At 48.3% G+C, this 18410-nt stretch overlaps 1 protein-coding gene across 1 annotated transcript; it reads left to right on the top strand.

The window, feature by feature from the left end:
- Positions 1 to 304: 304 nt before the first annotated feature.
- On the top strand, positions 305 to 17377 carry MAP1A (microtubule associated protein 1A). Its single transcript, XM_068410029.1, has 4 exons — positions 305 to 391; positions 1530 to 10398; positions 12726 to 12958; positions 13887 to 17377. The coding sequence occupies exons 2-4, from the start codon at positions 1680 to 1682 to the stop codon at positions 14040 to 14042; spliced, it is 9108 nt and encodes a 3035-aa protein (XP_068266130.1). The 5' UTR covers positions 305 to 391; positions 1530 to 1679; the 3' UTR covers positions 14043 to 17377.
- The last annotated feature ends 1033 nt before the right edge of the window (positions 17378 to 18410 follow it).

The following is an 18410-nucleotide window of genomic DNA, read 5'->3' as shown; positions in this document are numbered from 1 at the left end:
CCAAACATTTTCCCTTAGCATTGGCCTACTTTCTCAATCTGAGTTATGATGTGACATGGAGCTGTGTCGGGCAGGCTGTAGCAGTGTCTTCCCTCTTCAGTAACCTACTCTCTTGTATGTAGAAAACTTATGTTTTGGCTATTTGTGAACAATGCGTAAGTATTGCCTGTCCATGTGATTGCGTTTCTGGGTGCTGGTGAGGAATACAGGTAATTTTTCGACTGCAACACTCTTTGTCTCATGGTAACAGGTCCGTTCACTGGTGTGCGATTCATCAGCCCACAAACTACTGATCCTCTGCGGTCAGAGCTCAGACCAGGAAGGAGACTTGATCCTGCAGACGGGGACCTTCACTTACCAGAAGTTTGCAGAGATACTTTCAGACCCAGAGGTGAGTGTGAGCAGTAAGGCAACATGTCCCCTCCTGTTCACAGAGTGCATGATAGAGCAGCCTTATAGGACATCTCCGAACCTCTGCTCCAATGCTGATTATCTCAGCTGGGTGTACTATAGCTGTCCTCAGAGGCTTTAAACTCTCTTTCTGTTGGTGCTTGTTGCCAATACAGATACGCTGCCTCCGTTTTTGATAAGCCCTGATCGTTGTGTGCCCGATGTTTAGAATGTCTCTGTCTGATGGAACATGCAGTTGCTGCAGGAGTGGCTGGTGATATATTGACAATTGATATCGTTGCTGTAATTACATCAGCAAATCTGCCTGCCTTCATTTATTTTAGGCTGATTGTTCTCATGTATTGCTGGTACCCATTTGTTTGGACGCTAACTAGTCAATTAAGGGCTGTCTAAGCAAGAGAACACTGTAAAGAAATGTACTAATCTCATCCCAGATACTTGGGAAGTCTGAGGTTTAATGCTTCTTTGCTTGGGATATGTTCAGCATAGCTCTAAGGAGCCTTGGAAATTATATTGACCTTAGTTCTACTTATTAATCGTGTAGCATGTCCCCAACCCCGTCTGTATACCAGCGATGGAGTCACGACTTTCAAAATAGGTCCCAGGAAAGAAAATGAATCTGAATAAAAAAGAAAGCCCGATGGCACTAAAACTGCCCAAAGTGCTGTATGATTGTTCACTAGCCAGTGAGCCAGAATAAGTTCAGACAATGATGCTTAGCATTGAAAAGGGCATCTCAGGGTTAGAATTCACAAATCAAAAAGAAACTGCTATTTTTGAGCCCAAGCCGGGGACTGATATCTCAGGTTAAATAGGAAGAAGTAAGGAAAGAGGACAAGGTGGTTCCTGCTTTCGTTTTCTTTTGTCAATGTGCACTCCCAACAGTCGGGAAGCATAAGAGCCCATCAACATTAAGAATTTCAAGAGAGCAGAACATGGCCCCATGCATCAATTTGCAACGGGTTTTTGGACTATTTAACCTATCCCCAGTGTTTCCTGTCAGTAAAGTGCTCATGGCATCTTCAGTATTTCTGCACTAACTGGCTATTTTTTTTTAAGTGCTGGATTGGTCTCAGAGCTCTGTTTGACCTTTTTTTTATCTGTGCTTGTCTCATTAGGTCACCCAGATTCTTAGCAACACTGATTCGGATATCAAGGCCTCCCTTACTGTGTCGTGCTTGGGAGAAGGAGAGTGGAGCAACCTTGGGCATCCTCGATTTCAGGAAATTATTAATCTGAAACTGAATCCTGATCCAGTTCTTCCAGAAATGGATGGGGTGTCTGAGTTTGCAGAATATGTCTCTGAGACAGTTGACGTGCCGTCTCCATTTGATCTCCTGGAGCCACCCACCTCAGGTGGCTTTTTGAAGCTTTCTAAACCCTGCTGCTACATATTCCCTGGGGGAAGAGGTGATTCTGCTCTCTTTGCTGTCAATGGGTTTAACATCCTTGTGGATGGTGGCTCTGACAGGAAATCTTGCTTCTGGAAGCTGGTAAGGCACCTGGATAGGATTGACTCAATCCTGCTCACCCACATTGGTGCAGACAACCTACCTGGCATCAATGGGCTGCTGCAGAGGAAAGTGGCTGAGCAAGAGGAGGAACAATCCCAGGGCTCTACCAACTACAGTGACTGGATGAAGAACCTAATTTCTCCTGAGCTAGGCGTGGTTTTTTTTAATGTTCCTGAAAAACTGAAGATGCCCGAATCGTCCATGAAAGTAAAGAGGAGCATCGAAGAAGCCTGTCTGACGCTGCAGTATCTCAACAGACTAGGCATCAAATCAGAGCCTCTCTACAGGGTGTTGAGCAGTACCATTGAACCCATCACGCTTTTCCACAAAATGGGAGTGGGTAAGCTGGACATGTACATACTGAACCCTGTCAAGGACAGTAAAGAAATGCAGTTCCTAATGCAGAAATGGGCTGGAAATAGTAAAGCAAAGACTGGCATAATTCTCGCAAATGGAAAAGAAGGTGAAATTTCTGTCCCCTATCTCACATCCATCACAGCCCTAGTGGTGTGGCTTCCAGCTAGCCCAACAGAGAAAATTGTAAGGGTTTTGTTTCCTGGAAATGCTCCTCAAAATAAGATACTGGAAGGTCTCGAGAAACTCAAGCACTTGGATTTTCTGAGGTACCCAGTGGCTACTCAGAAAGATATAACTTCTGGAATACCTCCACCTGTGCTGAAGCAGACCAAAATTAAACAAAGAACTGACAGTAAAGAGAGTCTTAAATCTTCCCCCAAGCCATCTGTGACAAAGCAAGCTAAGAAAGAAGAGGCAGTTGAAGATGGGATTAAGGAGGTAAAACCAGAAGTTGTAAAGGATGCTAAAACTGAGAAAAAGGTTAAAGAACACTCGGAAAAAATTCCTGAGAAACCTGTTAAACATGAAAAGATAAAGACAGAAACAAGTGATGCTCTCAAAGCTGAGAAAAGAAAATTGGCAAAAGACAAGGTTGGAAAAAAGCATCTCAAAGAGAAAGTATCCAAACTGGAGGAGAAGAAAGACAAAGAAAAGAAAGAGATTAAGAAGGAGAAAAAGGACTTAAAAAAAGAAGATGGAAAGAAAGAGGAAAAAAAAGATTCAAAGAAAGAGGATAAAAAGAAAGAAACCAAACCAGAGCCCAAAAAAATTTCTAAACCAGACTTAAAACCATTTACCCCAGAAGTAAGAAAGACATTATACAAGGCAAAAGTTCCAGGCAGACTCAAAACTGACAAGATCAAAGTCAAACCTGAAAAGGAAGTACCTGCTGACCTGAAGACGTCCCCAATGGAGAAGGCACCTGTACAGGTGGAGCAGAGAGAGCCTTCCATAGCTGAACAGAGGTTAGTCCTGTCTTCACCAGAAGATCTTACAAAGGACTTTGAGGAACTGAAGCATGAGGAGAAAGGGGCCTTGCAGGTGACTCAAGAAATGTCTGATGTTGAGGTTAGTGATAAGATTATGAGAGTACCTGAAACAGAGATAAAAGACTCTGCGGACATGATTGCTCAGAGTTGCCTTGAAGTGGATCTGGTTTTGAAAACAAACATTCCTGATCAGGGAATAACTACTGCTGATATGGAAAAAGAATCACCAGCAGAGGAAAAGGCAGTCCATCAGCTAGAACTGAGAGCAGGTCCTGCTGAAACAATCGCAGATGAAAGAACAACAATAGATGAAAATGGTGACATGAGATACGGCGAGGGAAAAGCTGAGCAGGACAGGGAAGTTCAGCTGTTTCCAGACAAAGAACAGGTACCATCACAGACAGACATCTTAGCAAAGGGTGTTCGGTCATCAGCTTTCAGAGGGGAAGAAAAGGAAGAAGAGGAGAAAATCTCTTTGGACAGAAAACAGAGGGAAGCCGAAACAAAGACTTGTGAAGAGTATATTGAGGGGACAGCAGCACAGGAGGAGAGTGGGAAGGAAAAGAGAGAAGATGTGATAGAAAAGGCAGAACTGGAAGAAAAAGAAGAACAGCACGTGAAGGCAGAGGAGAAGGTGGAAAAGAATAGAGACTTCTCTGAGCTGAATCAGGGTGAGAGGGAGGACAAAATATTTACCACTACAGAAAAGGAAAAAGAATTCAGTGACATGGATGAGAAAAACAAGTTACATGGAAAGAACATAACAAAGGAAGAGTCATATCTGAGCAGTCTGCCAGTCCCACCAGGAGCAACAGCAGAACATGTTTCATATATCCAAGATGAAACTATCCCAGGCTACTCAGAAACGGAGCAGACCATTTCTGATGAAGAAATACATGATGAACAGGAAGAGAGGATCCCACACTTGAAGTACGATGTCAATGCCTATGACATTTCTGTTCCTGACCAGCCAGGCTCTTTTGAAGCAATACATGGAATACAGGCCATGCCTACTGCTGATCTTTCAGCCAAGGGCTATGCTGGCCAGGAGTCTGAGATCCTGGCATATCCTACAAACATTGTGGCAGCACCTCTAGCTGAGGAGGAACATATATCCTCTGCTACCTCCATTACAGAATGTGATAAGCTTTCATCTTTTGCAACTTCAGTAGCAGAAGATCAATCTGTTGCATCTATAACAGCACCACAAACAGAAGAGACTGGGAAAAGCTCTTTGCTTCTAGACACAGTAAACAGCATGCCCTCCTCTCGGACTGAAGCAACCCAAGGTCTCGACTACGTTCCCTCTGCTGGCACAATCTCTCCCACATCATCCTTGGAGGAAGACAAATGTTTTAAATCTCCACCCCCCGAAGACTTCCATGCATTAGCAGAAGGCGAGAGAAAACTGGAAGCTCAAAAAAAGGATCTTCATGAAGAGGCAGAAGATGAAGAGGAAGAAGAAGATGGGACTCCAAATATTGAAATGCCTGAGAAACTCAGAGGGCATTACGATGCCCCCATTTTCGCTCATCAAGTATGTCCTGATAATGTGTTAATCAGTGTTCCCGCAGAAGTGATGGAGACTTCTGGTCTGCCATTATCCACTGAAGAAACACCGTTTTCCCAGGTTGACTCTGCAGAGGCTGAAGAACGATGCATGAGTCCTGATGACAGTACAGTCAAAATGGCTTCTCCCACCCCATCTGGCCCCACTAGTGCAGGACACACACCTTTCCACCAGTCTCCAGTGGAGGAAAAACTAGAAACAGTAGATTCAGATCTATTTGAAAAAGAAACAGATGCTGCTGCCAAGAAATTGGAAGGCCAAACTTCTGTGGTGGTGAAGGGAGCCAAGGGTGAACCTCTCAGAGAAGACGAGGTATCTGCAGCTAAATACAGACGTGACAAAGAAGTGCCTGAATCTGTACAGCACAAGCTGGACTTCGGCAGTGATGTTCCAGTGTCTCCTGAGGAGGAGGTTCAGGAAGAACCAGTGGGGAAGGAGGAGCTGCCCTGGCTCTCCTACCACAAGCAGGACACAGTGGTGATAGGGGAGGAGGAGGAGCATCCCGTGCTGTCCCGTCCCAGCACAGATGTGTTTCTGGAGCCAGAAAAAGAGCAAGGAACTAAAACCATGACAGAAAGTTTAATGGAATTTTCAAAACACTTGTCCTTTGAGCCATTCTCTACCACAGAAACATCTCTAGGAAATGTCAGTCCTCCACAGTTCACAAGCCGAAGCAAATCTGAAAGTGACAAATCTCCACAATTTTCACCAGATGAAACCAAATCTCTTTCTTTTGCAGAAGAAAGTATTGGTAAAGAAAAATCCTCAGATATTTCTGTTAAGGGAGTGACTACTGAAGAAGGAAAACTGCTGTATTTCACAGGAGACAGCTCAGAAGAAGAAAAATCTTCTCATGTTTCCATTAAAGACATTTCTCCAGAAGAGACAAAATCTATTTCTCTCACTGAGAGTCCCAGCAAGGAAATATCTTCAGACCTTTTTGTTAAAGGAATTTCTTCAGAAGACATCAAGTCTCTTAGTTTCACAGAAGAGATACCTGCAAAAGAGAAAACTGTGTCTGACTTTACTGACAAATTCCCTTCAGAAGCTGTGAAATCCATGGATTTCACAGAGCAGGGCCCAGCTACACATGAAAAATCACTGAAAATTTCTGCCAAAGAACTCACAAAAGAAGTGTCAAAATCTTTTCCTTGCCCAGAAAGTAGCTCAATTAAAGACACATCACCCAGAGATACTTCAACTGAAGAAATGTCTCCAGATGACAGCAGTTTATTTTCTGCAGCAGAGAAGGGCCCATTTAGGGGAAGAACTGCAGGCTTGGACTCTCAGGAAGTATCTCCAGATGCGAAGGGCTTACACTTTACAGAATCTAGCCCAACTGAGGATAAAACATTTTCACACATTTCTGCTGAAGGTGTAAAATCTTGCAGGTTCAAGGAAGCTCAGGAAGAAAAATCTCCAGAAATGGAAGACTTTTACATGAAAGATTTAAGTTATGAGAAGAAAGTGTGGTTTCCAGAAGAGGTGGAGGAGATCCCTGTTCAGGGAAGGTGGCAGAGATATGATAAAGAGAGAGAGAGCACATTCTTGGATGAGGCACCAGAATATGAAAAAAAATCCCCTCCTAAAATGGGAGAAGAGGAGATCCTGTCTCCTGCAGTGCCTGGCAGTCAAACCTGGAGAAGAGCAGAAAGTGAAGCATGGGGCTCTGCATATGGGTATCTTCAGGAAGGAAGAGCGACTGGAAGAGAAGGGCAGTTACCCAGTGAGGAGGGTGAGGATCTCTGTCATGCTGAGGACAAACCTGTGCTACTGCAAGCAGAAGCAGAATGTTTAAAGACAGAATCGTGCGATTACAAAGACGAGACACAGAAGAGTGCCAAACCTACATCAGAAACAAAGAAAGTGGAAATAGTTCCTGCTGACATCACTCTCCCAGAAAGGACACAAACGGAAAGTTCGCCTCTGTCTTCTCAATATGTCTCTGGTGAGGAAAATCAGGCCAAAGCATTAACTGGAAACAAAGAAAGGCAAGAATTGTTGTTTACATCTAAACAAGATTACTCCTACTTAGATGATGAGGAAAAAGCTGTCCTAGATATCTATGCAAAGTCACTAGACCAAGCACTGACAGCATCTCCCCTGTCTGTAACGGCTCCCACTCTGGGAAAGGAGATTGACACAACACCAGAAACAGAAAGGCCTTATGTGCTGGATCAGTGCAAGCCGCCTTTACGGGAGGAAGTCCCATCGAAGGACACAGAGAAGAAATCAGACATCAGTGGTTTGTGTCAGGAAATAATAGACTGTAAATACAAGACAGATAGAAAGCAAGAGGGTGACTGCAAATCCACTGAGGGTCTTTATGACTCTGCAGCAAGAAAAGAGCAGATGACAGCAGCATCTACTCTGTTGCAATCCACAGGACCAGCAGAATATGAATATATAGCAGCGTCCCCAGAAGAAAGTGCTGCCGTGTCAGCGCAGCGTGCACACTCTCCTCTAGGACAAGGCCCTTGTCAGAAAAGCAGTGCTGCCACTGCTGAGGCTGCGGGTTCTGCCAGCCGAGTGGCATATCCCCCAGAGACCTTCTCCAGGAGCTCCCCTGAGCCTTATTCCTATGAGGAAGGGGTCTGCAGACCCAGAGGTGATGACAGTTCTATAAGACAAGAGCAAGAAGAAAGAGAACCAACTCCCTACCCTGATGAAAGAAGTTTCAAGTATGCTGACATCTATGAGCAGATAATTGTGTCTGGAGCTGGACCGTCCCCCTTCACACCCAAGGGTGCAGACAGCCCAGGTCACACTGACAAGGTGCCAGCAACAGCACTGCTCTCTCAAAAAGGTCAAAGTTTTCATGTCTCTGCAAAGGAGGAGGAGTCCTGCCTTTATACCTCTGCTGAGAAGGAGTTGTCATCTCCAGCATCCCCTAAAGATAAAGCAGATTCAGCCTTTGACTATACAGACATCCATGAAAGATACCTGCCCTTGTCTGAAATAGATAAGCCTATGGTATGTGAAGGACAGCAGAAACTGAAGGTGTCTCCTGCTTTGCCAGAAGAACTGGACTCTGAACTGCACCCATCTTCTGCAAGCACCGCATTTGCCTCTCCCACAGACACGAGTGACACGTTTTATGAAGAAAAATCAGCTGCCTATATTGATGCTGCTTGTCCGGATGAGAACATCATCTTGTCTAGGCAGGAGCAGCTCTCTCTGTCCCTGAAATCTGAGAGCCCAAGTCCCAAAGATACGTACTATGAGAAAGCAGGTCGGGGGGAAGAAAGCACGAGTGACTCAGAGTTAGAAAAAGGCGCTAAGGAGAAATCTGAGAAGGAGTCTAAGCTGCAGAGCCCCGTGGAAGCTGCAGGCACAGTCTATGCGCACATCTCGGCAAGGGACAAGTTTCACGCCTCAGAACCCCTTGTGCAAAGCAAGCGTCAGGAGTCCCCTTCACCCAGCTCTACGGCCTCTTCACCCTCTGACCCAGGGTGGAAAGAGGAATATGGAAGTAGGAAAACTGCATCAGCCACTGTTGTGGGGACGTATGTTGCTGGTTACAGTGACCTGCCAGACATAGGCAGAGATGAGCAGGCTTCAGAAATGTGCCATTTAAGACAAGATTCTTCACAAAAGAGAGAGGTTGCTGAAAAATCCACGAAGGAATTACGTTCTGTGTCAGATTACCCAAGTGCAGCGGTGGTCTCGGAGTGCCAAGAGCAAGCCACATACTTGAAATCTGCTTCTGGAGAGCAGAGAGAGGCATACAGAACAGGCCCAGCAGCAGAGGGCAGAGGGATGGATGGCTCCTCTGGGTTTGAATGCTCCCTGCTGGGAAAGAGGGAAACATCCAGTATGTTCAGACATGAGCAAACCTCAGCAAGCCGTTTAGGGGATATCTCTCTTGCTTTAAAGGGTCCTTGCGCTTTGTTCTCAGACCAGGGGAAGAAAGATGAGTACTTGGAGGTTTCTGAGAAAATCAGCAGCCTTGACTCATCTTTTACTAAATTCTCACCACTGAGTCCGTATGAAGAAGATAAGTTGTTCTCCAAAGCTGTGGAAAGAGAGTCCGTGCCCCAACAGCAGCTGAAAGACGACTCTTCCAGCCTGTCAGAGGAACCTTCATCTGAAGCTACCACTCCTGTGATAACGACTGCAGCAGAAAGTTTCTACTCCCATATGCTTTCCACATACACGGGTGCAGGAGCGGAACCAGGTACCAGGAGTCTTTGGGATGTGTCTCCACAGATTCCAGATAGTGCTGTGAAAGCACATACAGCTGAAACCAAAGACGTTGTGTTTGCTGAAGAACGTGGTTCTCCGCTCACAAGTGGCACGGGTGACAGCATGTTGCCATGCACAAAGGAGTGCCAGAGTTCACAGCCCTCACCATTCTCTGCAGAGAAACAACAGCAACCCTGTGTAAGCAGTCCAGAGCAGAAGGCACCGTTTGCAGAACAGCTGATGACACTGACATCTCTCCCTGATGTGTTGACATCATTTCCTCATCATCAGCATGAAGATGAAACCACAGCCAATGGTCCAACAGAGGTGAGCACCAGTCTGCAAGCCTTCCAAAGTACGTACCATGCAGCAGAGGCAAAAGATGAAAAAACATGTCCTGATTCTGACAGCAGTTTTTCTCCATGCACAAGCAAAGAGGACACAGAGAGGCAGAGCCGTCCTTCCTCTCTGATGTCCCCTGAACACAGTTTCCAGCCCTTTTTCCCAGATATGCAGAGAGGTGGGAAAACAGAGGACCATGGAGATGCTTCCCACGAGATGGAGCCACATTTAGGAGGCAGTTTTGACTGCGGACAGAAATTTTCCTCATATGATTACAAGCACAGGAAGGGAGAGCTCTCTCCCTCATTCATCAACCCAAGCCCTCATGAGCTCTCTGAAGATAGTGACCTCTCACAGGAGGATGGTCATCCTTCAGTGCAAGGAAGACCACCCCACACTGGTGGTAGCCCCATGCAAAGTACCACAGTGGAGGAAACCCCTCCGACGTCAGTGAGTGATTCTGGAACCTCCCAGTCAGACTCAGATGTCCCACCTGAGACAGAAGAATGTCCGTCCATCACAGCAGATGCCAACATGGACTCGGATGAAGATGCCGATTTCCTCCCAGTGGACAAAGCTGTTGGGAATGCTCATCATGCCAGTTCAAGGTCCAGCCATGATCCTCAGCCTGTTCCAATGGTAGATCCCCATCCCCATCCTCCTCACCCTGATGTCTGCATGGTAGACCCTGATATGTTGGTAAATGAGCAAAGCATGAGCAGAACTGATAAGATTTCCAAGAAAGACGTAAAAGAAAAGAACAAAGGTGTGAGGAAGCCTTTGAGCAAACCCAAATCTTCCTCGCCTTCCCGAAAATTAGATGTGAAAGGGAAACGATCACCCACTCCTGTGAAACAGCCGTCGGACAAATCTCCAAAATCTGTCACTGCCAAAAAAGAGAGAGATGGAGGAGAGAAGCCCAAACCACGCAGTGCGCTGGTGCAGCCTCCTCACACAGAGGATGAGTTATCCCGGAGTAGTCACAGCAACCCTGGCAAGAACCTTGTTAATGGCATCAAAGCAAATCCTGGTAAGAAATTCTTCCCTGAGCACGCATTTTCTCTTTAGGTCCAACACGGAGATAAAGTACTGGGTTAAACGTAGCAGAACAGAGAACAGGACTTCCCAGTCAGGCATAAAAAGTCATAAGCAGCGATAAGGTAGAGAGGTTGTCACACAAATCACTTAAAAAGATCAAAGCCTTGAGGAGAACTCTCAACCTCTGTAGAACCGAATGCCACCACCTCTGAAGAGAGACAGACCTGTGAGACCTAATTCAGAACTTCATAGGCCAAGATTCAGTTCCACCCAGGGGCTACATCTGTGGAGAGGCAGCAGGTATTTAGAGGTGGGTGCTGTCAAAGAAATGCCAGCAATCGAAGGACAAAATACGCATGTGTTTTAAAAAGAGGTGGCAACTTCTCAGCCTGTGAGTGGGGTAAGTGCCTTGCACTGGGCTGAGATAAAGCTGTCACTTAGAATAACAGGACACCGCCGTGGTCAGATACGTCCTTTCCTCTGGAGTGTTAAGCAAGGATGGGATGGGATGGGATGGGATGGGATGGGATGGGATGGGATGGGATGGGATGGGATGGGATGGGATGGGATGGGAACTCCCACATCTGAGTACCGCACACAGGGCACTGACCAGGCAGTCTGACTGTTGGGACTAAGGGAGATTTTTAATAATTTTTCACCCTAAATAAAGGTGTGAAAGAGGGACTCAGCCCCAAGTGCCTGTACAGCCTAGGGCCTCTGGCCAAGTGTTCACACAGAGACCAGTGCTCTACTGGTATCCTACCAGCTGATACCAGTATTAGGTGGTACAGCATTGCATCGTCACCCTGTCCGTGCTGAGACCCCATAGTGCCAGGCACTTTACAGACAGAGCAAATACTAATCCTTTGCTCTGGATCGTTGACGCTGGTGTGGGGCAGGAGCCAGCAGGTGGGTAGTGCCAGGGGGATGGAGGAAGCTGAACCTCGGCTGCTGTGCTGCGGTCTCAGCAGACGCCCACTGCAGATGCTGCGGCACAGAGGGAACAGCAGGAGAAGTGGGGAAGGTTTGCAGAGGTGCTACAGGGAACTCTTGAGCAACAGCAGCTGAGGGGGGAGACCTGAGAAGAGCCCCTGCGTGTGCGTGTGTTGCACATAGAGCTCGGGGGAGGCAAACGAGGTGGTGTCACGGGCAGCAGGGGCGGTGGGCAGGCCAGCAGCTGGAGAAGGGGCTGCGCAGTGTAGTGCGGAGCGAGAGGGAAGCGGCGGACGGGGCAGTGAGGGGGTCACGGTGCGAGGCCAGGGAGGGCTCTGCACAGGGACATGGGCTGACCAGGGGCTGGGCCAGCTGACGTTGATGAACCGCTGACAAGCACGTAGGGTACAGCCAAGGGAGAGCCTGCGCCAGGGCATTCCAGAGTGTCTGCACAGAACGGTCATGTCAGCAGTGCTACACAGAAAGGACTGGCACGATGCAGCGCCTGGGTACGGGAGTCCGAAGGGAGGGTTGAGACAAAGAACGGGATGTGGGGGTTGTGCATGGAGCAGCTGGGGCTGAGGACTAGACTGGCTGAGACAGGCAGGGACTTTTTGTTTGTGTAGCTGCCAGGCAGCACAAGGAGTTGTCCATGCTAGTAGTTGATGGCTTTTTGCTCACAGAAGAGACTACCCAGAGATAGTATACATGGAAGGAAAAAGAGGACCAAGGCCTCTGTGATTCCCCAGAGAGCAGGAGGGAGAGAAGGAACAGTCCTTCTGTGGGTTGTGTGCATATATATGCATATATATTGCTGAGTAGAACAACTCTTGTTTGACCATCTCTCATCTTGTAAATGCAAGCAGCAGCAAATGAAGAAGAGAGGTACAAAAGGTCGATAGGAAAGAACAATAGAGTCCTTGGAACAGCAGCGATTCACAGGGATGGCAGAAAGCCAGGATGGAGCCTCCAGAAAGACTACTGTAATACCCTAGGGTAGCATCTAAAGGCCATCAGAACAGGTTTCTTTAGCAAATGTAGGTTATTAAACAACAAAAATTAGGACTAAATATTGATTGGGGCAACTCTGCAAAAGCTAATAATGGAGATTTTGGATTCCTTTCCCCAGGAAAGGCTTCTGAGCCTAAAGCCTTCCAGTCCCTCCCCAAAGAACAGCAGAACTCCTTTTCCCTCCCAAGAGCTGTGACAGCACTGGCCCAGAAATGCACCCAGGTCACCTCTGAGCAGCAGAGCCTGGATAAATCTTAACTTTTTTGCTGCAGCTGCAGGGAAAAACCCTTCTGGAATTCAAGTCCTTCAGTGTTAATTTGAGTGTTTGTCCTTTCCAGAAGAGTTTTGATAGCCTCTGTTTTCTTTTTTCCAAAGCTTCCAGTAGTCCTAAGAGCAGTTTGACGGTGCCCATGGGTCCGCCTGTCTATGTGGACTTGGCATACATCCCCAACCACTGCAGTGGAAAGAACACAGACCCGGAGTTCTTCAAGCGGGTTCGAGCATCGTACTATGTTGTAAGTGGGAATGATGCAGCCAACGGAGAACCGAGCCGTGCAGTGTTGGATGCGCTCCTGGAAGGGAAGTCTCAGTGGGGGGAGAACCTGCAGGTAGGTCATGGAAATGCCAAGGAGTGTGTGTGATGCTCCTTGTGTCACAAGTATGGGGGAGCAGGGGTGTGTCACAGACGTACCCAGAGGGAGTACACCAAGAGGTTCCAATCTTAGAACAGTAACTGCTTGTACCCATGAGAAGGAGGACACCCGCAAAATGGTGCGAGTGGAAGCAGGTATGTACTCCTTTCCACGTCCTTCTGAGGGGAGGAAGCATTTAGAGATCATACACTCCTCCTTATCTGCTGCAGGACAACCCTATCTCAAGCGAAAACAAGCACCATCACCGTCTGATTTGTCATCAGTGTCCCACACCCAGTGGCGTTTGTCGCTAGCCTTGCTTGCTGGAGATCTGTCTGATAGCAACTTTTTATTAGTGCTTTTAAACCAGAGTGTTCTTATGTGTCATAGTTCTTGCTTAGTCAGGTTTGCAGGACATCCTGGGTGGGCACTCTTTCTGAAGACAGGTGCAAGAAAGTGTATATGTTCTTTCAGACGAAGCAGCCTCAGATTTCAAGGTCCCTGAGTTGCACATTGGGTCAACAGGCACATTAAAAAAAATCTAGTATCAAGCCATTAATAGTGATACTCAGCACTGTTCCTTTTCACACTGAGGGATCTTTCTAAGGCTGTTTCTGGAGCTCCACAGAGATGCTCTGCCCTGCACTGCAGCCTTTTTCATCGTTATGGTGTTAGCACTGCCAGTTTGCAGCCAGCTCAAAGCACCATTGTGCTGGTACTGCATAAAATAAAGCACCAGCTCTGCCTTCGAGAACCGGGCGTCTGAAAGACATTAAATAGAACAAGCGGTACCAAGGGTACAGTGTTCCAAAATTAATGGGAAATTTTAGCCTCAGCTCCTATGGGCATTGCTTGCCAGTGCAGTTGTTCTCAGACAATCATCCCTGCTGCTTTTTTTTCCCAGGTGACATTGATCCCAACACATGATACTGAGGTGACACGAGAATGGTACCAACAGACCCATGAGAAACAGCAGGAGCTAAACATCATGGTACTGGCAAGCAGCAGCACTGTTGTGATGCAGGATGAATCTTTCCCAGCCTGTAAGATCGAATTCTAAATCTCCCACAATTTGCGTTCATCCATTGACTCTCCAATCACCGACGCAACATCAGAGACACCATCTACTCACAGTCCAGTTCTTCTCTGGTTTAGTCCTCTACATGGTTCCCATTTGTCAGGCAATCGGGTTTCCATCTAGCTCAGCACTGGATGCCATGAGAACGAAGTGCAGTGCTCTGTAATATTCTGGACTGAGCTAAGAGTTTGTGCAAGAGCAGGTGCAGGCCAAGGGCACTTTCACTTTCCCTGCTTTATTCTGCTGCCTGTACAGTTTCTGTAGACTATCTTGGCTGCCTTGCTGCTGTGAGAGCTTGTTCTACTCTCTTCCTGGCTGCCGTGCCATTTAACTTGCAGCACCATGAACCTCGTATTTCTGGTGAGGGCTGAAGTGCTGCTGCTGCATGTAGACAGTGCATGGGGGGCAGGGGGGCAGAGAAGAAAACTAATTTGCAAAGAAAATGCACCTAGGAGATGAGGGAAGGTGAAACCCTCCAACTGCAACACGACAGTGAAGGTCGTTCTTCCATCTGAACATACAGGTGGTGGTGTGAGCAAGGGGACCTGTACTCCCAACTAGGCAGGACCACCGTTTGCCAGCTCTGCAGGTTTCTGTCCCAAGTATTTGGTTGTGGCATCTTGCGGGACCTGCTCACTATGCTCAAGGAGCTGGGATGAAGGACACTGTGGTGGGAGAGGAGGGTTCAGCCTGTTGTTCTTTGCTATGAAGAGCACATTCCTAACCTGCTAACTTGAGCTTTGCACACACAGAGTGGCCGACTTACTCCTGCACGTCAGCAGTGTGACGGGGGAGGCACAGAGGGGCTGTTGCCTGAGTCACACAAAGAGTATCCAAACGCACAACTACAGCCCCTGTAAAGCAGAAGGGCTGAAACAACCCTGGCTGCTATTGGCCTAAGATGCATGAGGAACCTCCCTGTCCTTGTAAACCAAAGGCTTTCTTGAGGGTTGTGGTGAGGCAGCCGATGAACCCGCAGGCCATGCTGCGAGGCTACGGCTGGCCGGGGCAGCTGATGTGCGCCAGCTCTGCAAGCAGCAGCAGTAGTTTCCTCGCTGTCTGTATGCCAGTGGTCCAAGGCTCTTAGTTGTGCTCAAGCTTTTTGTTGTCCCCCTAAGCGTCCAGGATGCTGGGAATAGAACCTGTGGTGTGAGGAAAGAGAACCCCCTTCCAAAAACACTCGGGGAAAGTAGTTTAGTAAGTGTAGTTGCTCTTGGTTCCTCCACACCCGTGGCAGGGACGTGCAGACTCTTGTTGCCAGCATAGACGAGGTGCTGTCAGCACTGTGCTGTGCCCACCTTGCAGCTCGCAGCCCGTTGCTAGCACACCTGCTATGGGCACGTGCCCTTGCTCTCTGGCCATCCTGGCAGCAGTGTAGTTGTGTGCCACGAGTGCATCATTGCTCCCGAGCAGCCGCCCAGAGCCTCCTCGGCGTGCAGACCCTTTCCAGGAGCGTTAGTGCCCAGGCGCATGGAGCCTGCAGCACCGGTGAGCCTCTGCTGCAGCTGAGAGCATGGGAAGGGGTCTTATCACAGAGATGGCTTTTATCTTTCTGTAAGACAAAGAGAGAGGCAGTAGGGTGTGCTCTGGGGAAGGAGAGGCAGGACAGAAAGCAATGCTGCCAAGCTTGACATACAGCTCAAAGGTATTTCCATCTGCTGTGTCACCCACTGTGCTTGGCCCTGAGCCGAGGTCTGACTCCATAATAAGCATCCTAGGACCCTGTGTTGTGCTTGCCTGGGACAATTCAGGCTCAGTGATAGTTTTCTGGCAGCTGACATAAAGAAAATGCTGCTTAGAAACCTGCTCCTAGGACTAAAATGGAGTTTCTAGGGAAATGGTTTATTTTGCATTTAATTTATATATTTATTTTTTGATGTTAAGCTGCATTTTGTGTGGATTTAATATTTTAATTTATACATGTTAACATGATACCATGTGCTCTTAGTGGCAGTTCAGAGGTTTCTCAGTACAAATATGTAGATGCTGCAATTTAAGCAACAATAACAACAACATAAAAAGACTATAGAGGACTTGCTGGCAGCAAAGGGGCCTCTGCCTGCAGCCTGCACGGCTGTGTCTAAAACCCAGCAGCTGCAGGAGAAAGGCTGAGGCTAGCAGCCCTCCCCTGGGAGCAGCCAGCCCTTGTTAGGAGCATGTGAGCTTACTCAGGGGTTTAGCAAATCCCTGCCCTGTGTTGTATTCGTTTTAACCATGGAATCATGGTGTGTCTGCCAGAAGAATAAATGTCCTTCTCTGTAACCCGATGGGGTCAGCGGCCATGAATGTTGGCTACAGCAAGCAATTGCAGGCAGTGACACGCCTGCTCCTGCTCCCCCAGACGCTGCTGGGGGGGGGGGTTGCCTTCAGTGCTTTGGGGAGCTCCCGGCTCCCCGGCCCGCGGGACAGGCTGCCGGCAGCGCGGGCGCAGGGTGCCACACGCCGCAGCACAAACGCGACCCTCATTGCCTGGGGCCCCGGAGCCGAGCGTGGCTAGGTGTAAAAGCTAATGCACTAACTTTAGATAGACCCACACATGAATGTGTTCTCAATTTTAAACTTGAAGCAATTCTGACTAAGCAGCAGTAACAGTGAGGCTTTGCAAGGTGCCTGTGTCCTCCAGGCAGGAGCGTGGTCACGGGCACGTGTTCCAGTGAAACACCTGCCCCGCGTGCTGCGCTCCTGCCCGCCGCAGCTCTGCTGCTGGGACAGCTTTACCCCACACCAGGTCGCTTCCCCATCCTCAAGGCTCCACACTTTATTTTTAGTCTTTTGTGGCAGACTGTTCTGCCTTCAGCTTCTCTCCCTCCCTCTCTGTCTTACTCCCCTCATCCTCCCTCCCTCCCACCCCATCTTAAAAAACTATGGGGAAAAAAGACTTGTAAAAATACCAATTTGTAAAGAGTCTGACCCTGCTTAGCCTGCAGGAGCCAGCAGAACCCACCCAGAGCCAGAGGTTATACAACACTATGGAGAGAAACAGTTGAACTCTGCTTTTGCTTGTTTCTGCATGTGGGCAACAACGCATAATCTTCCTGTATGTAATAAGTACAAAATACTATTTTAAACCTATAATTAAAAAAAAGTGAACGTCTTAACTGTATTGAAATGGCAACTTGTGCTCCTAGCTTCTTCTATGCTAAATGTTTTAAGACCAGAGCACTGATTCTTTTCTTCAGCATCATGTTTCTGTTTGAATTTAGTTCCTTGAGTTCTGTCCTTTTGCCCATTTCCATGTGAAACACTCTGTAACTAACTGCTGTCAAGAGAGGAGCCCAACACATTAATAATAAAGCCACATTAATTGCGAACAAGAACACTTCCAACTGTTTCAAACTGTTCTTTGGGTGTCCGTGCTGCGGCCGTGCCTCCCTCCCACGCTGGCCGGGGGAGCCCCTTCGCTCGCAGTGGCTAAAGCCTCCCGTGACCCCAGGGAAGGGGCACGCGTTAGGGGCACAGAGCCTGCCCGGGACACCCACCCCTCCCTCCTTGGCCCTGGCAGGGCGACTGTCAGTCCCAGCTGCCCATCCTGCAGAGGAGCTTGCACAGCTACCAGCCCCCTGTGATCAGGCTGTCCCCCTGTCACTCCGCCCTCTGACCCTACAGACTGTCTGGAGAACAAAACTTCACAGACTTACTGGGACGCAAAGTAGGAATGCAGCCAGATGATGTCTGGCTAGAGGACTCCAGCAACCAAAAGATATAGTCAGCAGCCAAAATTAGACACCAATTAGAATTTGTAGAAATATTCCCAATTTAGGGATATGGAGATTTATATTTTTCATCACAACAAAAACCCTTCAGGCCTCTCTCCTGGGCCTGATCTCTCACTGAGCTGCAGAGCCACAGCTGCGAGCTGCTTCCCCAGCGGCATTCCCTTTTCATTTCCAGGTGAAGAAATGGGCCAAAGATTGGGGAACATTACAAATAACAGTGGTTCTTGTGAATAGCAGCAATCTACCCAGGAATTCAACCTTCTTGCAGACCATGGCCTTCAGAGCCTCGCAGGAACGGCCATTCAGGGCTCAGAGGACGTGGCCTGTCTGGCAGCAGCAGCTCTCGAGCGCCTGTGCCATGCTGTGCCATGCCGTGCCACCCCAGCAGCTGCACTGCCCCTGCCCGCTGCCCCGTGGGAGAACAGGACACTGCAGCAGCAGCTGCTTTCTCTGGGGAAAGGGTTCCTGACTCGAGTGCCCTTGGGGCTCCCCTGGCACCGAGTCCGGTTTCCTGCGCTGCTGGGCAGGAACGCAGCTGGCTCTGGGAGCATCCCCGGCCGCTGTCTCACAGCGCAGGGGGAGCGGACAGGCAGGAGATCTGCCTGGCACTCGCACGCAGTAAAGCCACCATCCC

Source organism: Nyctibius grandis, chromosome 11 (assembly GCF_013368605.1).
Source record: "Nyctibius grandis isolate bNycGra1 chromosome 11, bNycGra1.pri, whole genome shotgun sequence".
Classification (NCBI taxonomy): domain Eukaryota; kingdom Metazoa; phylum Chordata; class Aves; order Nyctibiiformes; family Nyctibiidae; genus Nyctibius; species Nyctibius grandis.
This window is presented reverse-complemented; position numbering and strand designations above follow the sequence as displayed.

Excerpts from the sequence above, each read along its gene's own strand:
- MAP1A (XM_068410029.1), top strand. The coding sequence starts at position 1,680 with ATGGATGGGGTGTCTGAGTTTGCAGAATATGTCTCTGAGACAGTTGAC. Across the intron at positions 10,399-12,725 it reads TGGCATCAAAGCAAATCCTG|CTTCCAGTAGTCCTAAGAGC; the intron begins GTAAGAAATTCT and ends TTTTTTCCAAAG. Across the intron at positions 12,959-13,886 it reads AGTGGGGGGAGAACCTGCAG|GTGACATTGATCCCAACACA; the intron begins GTAGGTCATGGA and ends TTTTTTTCCCAG.